General features: G+C 40.5%; 1 protein-coding gene across 1 annotated transcript; it reads left to right on the forward strand.

Annotated features, from left to right (window-relative positions):
* Positions 1-695: 695 nt before the first annotated feature.
* LOC104542107 (myeloid protein 1) lies at positions 696-5,306 on the forward strand. The gene is made up of 7 exons (XM_010186320.1): positions 696-741; positions 1,268-1,400; positions 2,298-2,449; positions 2,956-3,126; positions 3,862-3,976; positions 4,512-4,663; positions 5,075-5,306. Exons 1-7 carry the CDS (start codon positions 696-698, stop codon positions 5,263-5,265), a joined length of 960 nt encoding a protein of 319 aa, XP_010184622.1. The 3' UTR covers positions 5,266-5,306.
* Positions 5,307-8,303: the final 2,997 nt, after the last annotated feature.

An 8,303-nucleotide genomic window follows, 5' to 3' on the forward strand; every position in this document is an offset into this window, starting at 1 on the left:
AACATGTTTTAATAAGCATTTTGTTGTCAAAAAAAGGGTTTCAGTGAAAATACTTCATGGATTTGAAAGCTAGGTGACAACTTCAACTGAACAGGAAAAAAGCCCATGCTTCCCTGCAAAGCATCTGTATTTCTTAGCCTAAGTGAATACTCGTGGTACACCAAACATGACACCTTCATGTGTTCTCCATCACTCTGTTAGAAAGCTCTAATAGGCACGTACACCCAGAGAAGGGTGAAACACTGGAATGAGCACTGAAGGACAAACTGGTTACATACACCATATTGTTTTGCCCATCTTTTCCTCCAGCTCGATCCTCTGGACCATATTCTTGGTTCCCACCATTTTTGGCCTAAGTGTGCCCTGGCCCTGGCTTTGTTAGGAAGAAGAAAAGGTGTTAAGAAACAGCTCAACCAGAGCTTCCCGAAATGTGGGATTGTTCATTTCCATCCGTTACTGTGTGCTAACAGACCTGCTGTTTTATCCGTCTTTCCCAACCAGCTCTAACTGTTAGGTCTGTAGACATCCTCAGTGCCTAATATGGCAAGACTGCCCACCCAGAGCTGCAAGACTTTGCTCAAGACTGATTGGCCAAGAAAACAAACCAGGCCTTTCAAAAACACATAAATAACCCAGGCAGCTACTGCTCAAATGTCTTTGATTCGATCGAAGAACACCCGTGAAACAGCCACAAGATGTCAGCTCTCAGCCTGGTCGCTCTGGTCAGCTTGGTGTCCGCTGGTGAGTGAGACTGCTACACTGTGGTTGGTCTGGAGTGGTTTTCAGCAGACACTAACAAATTCTTGAAATCTGCTCCAACATAAATAATGCTAAGCTTTTTTCAATCCAGTTTTATGAAGAATTTATGGTAACGTGCACAATTATGACTGATACAAAATAAGGAATTGGGTGTGCATTTAGAGTCGTATATTGAAACGTTCAGAGGTTTCACAAAGAGTGAAAATATAGTCTGACTTATTTCACAGACTAATACTAAAAACAGTCATAGCTTTGCTTTGAGTGTACGTATCGTGAAATAAGACCTCTAGAAAAAGGGATCAAATCCATAGAGAAGGTTGTACAATGTTCTTTTACCCCCAGTTTCTGAAATTATAAACACCTATGAGACATTCTCCGCAGTATTTAAGGAAGAAACATTTTACCTGTGGCAGAAGAGTATCATCTTCCACTTTAAACATACTGTTTCTGCTGTACTGCATTGAGAAAATGGTTGAATTTTCTCTGTTTTCCTCTTTTGCATGCGAAGTTTTTGCCAAGCAGCTGGATGCACACCCGCCCCAACAACAACACAGACACTGGGCACAGATCTGCAGCGGGAACGCCGTCAACAAAATCCGCGGCTGTGATAGATACGGCTGTGGGAATTTTGGCGCTGACAGGTAACGCAGTGAGGCATCGGGAGTCCAGAGAAGTGGGCCTCCTGTTACTTTCCTAACTTAAATGTTCACGTGGGAAAAAGAGTAGAGTTTAACCAGAGCTGACACTTGGAATGAGAGAAGTTTGTTGTCTGTAGGACCTCTTACTCATTTTTGGGGCATCACTTCGCAATCTCACTGAAGCGCATTAATATCACCACTTTTAAGTAGTGCATGTGTGAAGAAGTGAGACCACTACACAAATTAGCAGCCAGAGTAAAGGCAATGGAAAGTATTGCAGGGACTTGTGTCATTTATCCTTGTTGCTTATAGACCAGATATTTAACTAACGTTCGACAACCACTTACAGGGAGCAAAGCAGACAAATTTACACAAGCTAAAGGTCCACCCACATCATTGTTTTTAAGTAGGCACGTCATAACAGAACAGGTTATATTTCCCTAAAAATGCTTTAATACAGAGAATGACTCCTGCCTTCCCTGTGTTTTCCTGTCACCTGCTCTCCCCAGACACTGTAAGAAGTGTCCATCCTCATCATGCAGCTTCCAAATTTCTAAAGGAGAAAATGCCAAACGTAAGAGTCTATTTTACACTGGCACAGGTGAATTTTGAGGTAGAACAGGGGTACTTATCTAGAGATAGCAGCTTGAAATACCCCATGAACTTGGGAAAATTAAAAATATACTTAAAACTTGAATTTCATCACCCTTTAAAGAAGGTCAGAATAATACGAACACTTTGCAATAAAAAGATGGATCAAAGCCACTATTTCTTTCCAATTTCACTGGAGATGCAAAGATTTTGTTAGGCAAGCTTCAGATATTGTATTGTGTTAATTAATCTATCTATACATAACGTTAAGGCTGACAGACTTCCCTAGTTCCATATTTATGTTTTCAGGCACAGTGGTAAAGGAAAGCATGCAGGCGTGGATGTCATCTGTGCTGATGGAGCAACCGTGTACGCTCCTTTCAGCGGCCAGCTCTCCGGACCCATTCGATTCTTCCATAACGGAAATGCCATCGATGATGGAGTCCAGATCAGGGGATCAGGCAAGTAATAACAGATATGGTGAGGCACACACAAGTAAGCAAACTAAGGTTTCTGTGGCTCTTCAATTCAAAGCGTTGAATCATCTTATACCCTCTCTAGTTCCTGCACTGAAACACAACTAGATTGCTGCTAAGGAATATCAGAAGTCAGCATCAGCAGGATGTAGTCCTTTTCCTATGCTTTTCTTGGAGCAGGGAAGAAGGAAAAGCAGAAAAACAACCACTCAAAATAAAAAAAAAAGGAAACAGTAAAAATAAAATACCAGAAATATGACCTCAATTTTGCTGAGCAGATGCTTTCCTGTCCCTATTTTACAACTCCCTCTTTTCCTCTTTTCCATAGCTATTCACGTAGTTTTTATTTCAGGATTGTTGGTACCTTGAGTACATTTCTGCTTCATCATTACAGTCTGCAGTAAGAGGTTAGCACAGAACGTTTCCTGCGCACCCCAAGAACAGATGCAGCTGGTTTTTCCTGACCTCGGTTCCTCTCCCGTCTCTTCCAGGTTACTGTGTAAAGCTCGTCTGTATTCACCCCATCCGATACCACGGCCAAATCCAGAGAGGGCAACAACTCGGAAGAATGCTGCCAATGCAAAAAGTATTTCCTGGCATTATCTCTCACATCCACGTTGAGAACTGTGACCATACCGATCCTACTCATCTACTTACGCCTGGTAAAAAAACCAAACAACAACCCCAGAATAAGTAGTATAATGAGTGAAAATGAAGTTATTTAATTTCAAATAAGGACAGCAGTATCAAATAGCAATAGTTCCATCTGTCTTGGGTTCTCCCTGACAGCAACGTCCAAAACAAAGAACGTATGCATTATAAATACAGCATAACAGGACTGCATAGTGTTACAGGAAGGGGAATATATCAGCTTATCAAGTTGTATTCCTTGCCCACCACGACGCAGCAGCACCAAGTCTCAGCAATAAACTGACATCTGTTTGCACCCCTTTACCTACTAGCAATACTCTCAGTACTGCATCTTAGCAGACTTTGGGGTGATTATCTGCAAATACAAATACTACAGTGGTAGTAATGGAGAAGAGGACTTGAGGAGTCCAGTCCCATCAGCCCAGGCAGAGAATAAGAAATGAAACTGAGTCTTTTCTCTCAGATTACACTCTAAGAACCGTAATACTCTGAACTTTTTACTTTAAAGCACGTTCCTTATATGAGATAACCCCAATCTAGAAACATTACAATCCAGTCTCAGGTGTACATTCTATTTGCATTTCCTAAAGGATGACAAATTTTGTGGATGAGACATCCATCCACGTGTGTGAGATGTAATTCTAGCATGTTCTTACCTAACTAAAATTAAAACATGGTAGTTACTAACATGCAACACTTAGAACCTAAACGTTAACTTTGATGTGCTATGTTTCTGTATTTCGAAGTTGTTCCACCATTCCCACAACAAGACAGTCGCTGGGCAACAGTGTGCTCCGGGAATCCTACAAACGAGATAAGAGGCTGTGATAGATATGGCTGCGGATACTACGGAGCTCCGAGGTACTGTAAGCGGAACACGTGAGGTTTTGTTGCTGCTCCACTGCAGTAGAGTTGAACTCTGTTTAAGCTGTTTAAGAATTAACAGCTTTGAAGGTTTAGGTTGGACATGAGGCAACATTTTCACTACAGGGGTAATGCAGCACCAGAACAGGTTGTCCACATTGTTCACGTAACCTCTGTACGTGGGAGGTTTTTGACTCTGACTAATCCGTGCCAGACCTGACCTGGTCCTGGGAACAGTCTTGACTCAAGTGGAAGGTTGGGCTTGATGTCTTCCACAGGTACCTGCCAACCAACGTTTCTGTCGCTCTACAGCTCTATATAGATTCTTGGAAGAAGGCTTCCCCCTTGCAACTCTAACAGATCATCAACCCTACACATGGCATTACATCATTTACATCAAAAAACTTAGCCAGTCAACAATGTCACTGCTGTCTCAGTACAACCAACCCATTTCCAGGTTTTGTAGGATGCTAACTCCTCTATCTCTATACAATGTTAGGCTTGACAAGAGACTTCTCTAATTGGTTTTTAGACGCAATGGTAAAGGAAAGCACACAGCTGTGGATGTCATCTGTGCTGATGGAGCAACCGTGTATGCTCCCTTTTCCGGCGAGCTCTCTGGACCCATTAAATTCTTCCACAATGGAAATGCCATTGATGACGGAGTCCAAATCAGGGGATCAGGTAAACAGCTATTTTTCATTTAACATTTCTTTGGTTTGAGGTCATACAGGATGTACTACCTTGCAAGGTACTGTGTCTTCTATCCATTTGCATGCAGAACTTTTTACTCCCATGTTAGAATGCAAATAATTGAGCTCTGTAGAACATCTTCCAGCTCTTCCTCTTTACTAAAGCAGAAAATCCCACCCTCTCCCTGCCTCCAATCTTCCCTATTCCACCAACCTAACAACTCTAACCAGTATCTCTATTTTTTATGACCACAGTGTCTTTGCTATTTTGGTATTTCCACTATTGCTATCTCAGTAGAAAGGACAAGACAGAAAATGTTAATATTTCTGAAACAGAGTTAGTACAGAAGAACAAATGCTTTGTCAGTCATCTGATGTTTTGCTGCTCCTTTTTTTCCACCAGGCTTCTGTGTAAAACTAGTCTGCATCCACCCCATCAGATATAACGGTAGAATTTCTAAGGGTCAAGTCCTCGGGAAAATGCTGCCAATGCAAAGAGTATTTCCTGGGATCACATCTCATATTCACATTGAGAACTGCGATCGCTCAGATCCTACCAGCAATCTTGAAAGGGGGAAAGGGCAGAGAGTGTGAAATGTAACTGCAGTAAATTCCAAATAAATTCATCTCAGCATCTGAAAGTTGGTTTTTCTTATCCCGTGGCCAGCCTCTCTCGGAGAAGGAAGGATAAAATGGATTTTATGCAATTAAAAAAGTTACACGGTATGCACAACAGTTTACATTACTACTGACTCAATTCTGTGGGCCGTACATAATACTGCAAGGTGCTAACATTAATGTATACTCCAGGTGCTGGTTAGGTACTGTTTTTTAAGTAAATGTATTTGCTGCAAACATTGTTCTCTTAGGCTAATTTATGAACTTTACTACAACTTGGCAAACAAGTTTAATTTAGACTTTGAAGGCACCTGAACTGAGGACAAGTAGAAGGAAATTTATTGAAGCAGTTCACAACGCATATAAGATGCTGTCTGGAGCTGTCATGCCAGAACCACCAGTGTCTCTGCTGGTTGGAAAAAGGGACTCCACACAAGGGGGAAAGATTCAGGTTTTTGTTGGAATTTGTATTTACAAGAGAATCGAGAAACCAGCAATGACTAATTATAACCTTTCTCAAAGACACTGAAAATCAGCAAGCACCAAAACTAGCTCACCCCCTCGCATGGCAGAAAAGGTGCAGTACACTGTTAGCTCCTCACTGCAACACGGACATTTTTTGACCCTACAAATCTCCTTAGCGTATCAGGTGTAAATTCTGTACTTCATCTTGAGGGTTTTAGTTACTCTAACAAACTGTATCATTGCATTACACACTTCAGATGTGTGGTTTTAGGAAACCACTGCAGGGCAGCGAAACTAGGAAATGCCAAGAAAATAGACAGAACTTGCCTTAGCTAGGACAAAGCAGAGCTCCGAGGTACAGGCTTCTCCAGAGCTAGGAGGAAGTACAGGCAGCTATCCACAGGTTCATTGCAGCCCTTCAGGAAGGCCTACTAAAGCAGGAAAAGAACTAAAGCTGCTTCACACAGCATTTGACACTCCTCTGCAAAGTACAAAGGATATCCCACAGCATCATCACGTGACACTAAAAAAATCTACATCTAAAACTATAAAATTCTGCTCTAACATGTCAGAAGTTACCTTTCCATTAAAATTAGCTTCCCACACAGCGGAGAATCAGTATTTCACATTGAGGCTAATGTATCGATTTCTTTGCATTTAGTTATAAACTCAAGTACCAATGGGTCTTGTTAAGATCACTTAGCAGAACAAATGCACAAAAAACCCCTATTGCTTCAAAATTGACAACATTAATAAATGCAGGCCTATTTTTCTAGAAGCTTGGACATGGAGCAAGCCAACGTTCCTGGCTTCACAGAAAAACTGCTTCAGTAAGAGGGACAGATAAAAGGGCAATATTCAAAGATGCATATTAACAGTTTCTTCATGAACTGTGTTTCTGTACATAGTCGCTAGTGTTTGATACTTCATTAATGCCATTACTTCGGCTGGAGAGCCATGGAGGACTCCAGGACACTACCAACCATCTAAAGAGATTCATTCATGTTCCGTTTTACAGTTTCAGCATGTCAAAAATCCTTAAGTTTGAGGCACAAACATGAAATGACAATGATTAGTTTCCAACCCAAGAGTTAAACATAGATTCTACTGCCCCTCTCCAGGTCTGTCAAGAAACCATATGGTTTGTACCAGGACAGAACCCTGCCTAACAGGAAGATGCAGTGCAACGGATGGATAAGAGTCCAGTATCAGTGCTTATATTAGATCGCTTTATTATGTTTACATTTAAAGCAAACAACAAATCTTAAACCAAATACTGCTTACAAATATTTCAGTCTTTAAAAGACAATTATAATCTCAATTATGGAAGCAAGCGCATGGGTAACAGGTGCTAGCAACCACAGTCAGATGCTTCTTAACTGTGCAACAGGCAATAATGCATTACTGAATCAGACATGCATTGTATGTTACCTCAAATCCTTTAGCTTGCAGTTGGGAATTAGTCTGCCTGAGGCAACGAGGGCTTAACCTTTCAGCCCTTTTTGGAGTAAAAAAGTGTGGAAGAAACAGACTATCTGATGTGACAAATACTACCAGCAAATCAAATGTAGACTTGTTATAAATAGGAAGATGGAACAACTAAAGCATGAAAATAATTACAGCAAAACTTGTATACAATGCATTTCAGTTTACAGTGTGCAAAATGTCAACGCAAAAATACATACTGTAATTCATACCAACTCATCATTCCTTTCCCCTTTAAAGAAAACAAATAAAATAAAATCTTCCTCAAAAAGCAATTAATAGCAAAAAGTACTGAAGAGTCTTGAACTAAAAATTTCAGGATCACCTCCCGCAACCTTTACTCCAGAAATCAGGACTTACAGCTCAGCTCTGCAAGACAGAGACAAGATTATTACAGGCCATTTTGGTCTCTAACTGGCAAATATTTTTTTTTCAAGCAGTCTAAGTCCTTGATTCCAGACAGAAAGTGATCGAAGACAATTGTATACCATTAGATCCTTCCTCCTTGGTGTGCAATTCTCATGAGCCACATTTATGATATCCTTCTTATCTCTTAATAATGAAAGCATAGAACAGCTTTCAGACACCAATCTCTAGTCAAAGACTTGAACTCTCTCAAACCCAGAATCTATTCCTTATACTCCAGCAGTTTCCAAAGTGCTTTGTCACTCAGCCCAAGCAATCAATCTAGAGCCAAACTTGTAAACTCATTTATTTTAACAAGGTCTCTTTCCCATCCATTTAATGCATAAGACAGAAGAACAACATGCTGCACAATGCAGCCTCCACAGCTTAGCTAATCTGACAGAATTACTTAAAGTGCAATTTAAAACTGTTAGGTTTTTTTGTAAGTATAAGCTTATTTACCACAACATTTTAATATACTGCCATGAGTTTAAGCTAGATTATATTTGAACAACCTGGGCTAGTGTTAAGTATTTTAATGTACAAGCTTTTACATCTGTAACATATTTTGAAAAACATCTGCATAAAACACCGTGACAAATAATAAGATTCTCTAGTCCTCTGACTGCATCGGAACGACTAAACAAAGACAGAAAAAA

The sequence above is a fragment of the Mesitornis unicolor genome, unplaced genomic scaffold (assembly GCF_000695765.1).
Source record: "Mesitornis unicolor isolate BGI_N332 unplaced genomic scaffold, ASM69576v1 scaffold7896, whole genome shotgun sequence".
Taxonomy (NCBI): domain Eukaryota; kingdom Metazoa; phylum Chordata; class Aves; order Mesitornithiformes; family Mesitornithidae; genus Mesitornis; species Mesitornis unicolor.

Coding starts and splice junctions, on each gene's coding strand:
- LOC104542107 (XM_010186320.1), top strand. CDS start 696: ATGTCAGCTCTCAGCCTGGTCGCTCTGGTCAGCTTGGTGTCCGCTG. Junction 742..1,267: donor GGTCAGCTTGGTGTCCGCTG/GTGAGTGAGACT, acceptor TTGCATGCGAAG/TTTTTGCCAAGCAGCTGGAT. Junction 3,977..4,511: donor GGATACTACGGAGCTCCGAG/GTACTGTAAGCG, acceptor ATTGGTTTTTAG/ACGCAATGGTAAAGGAAAGC.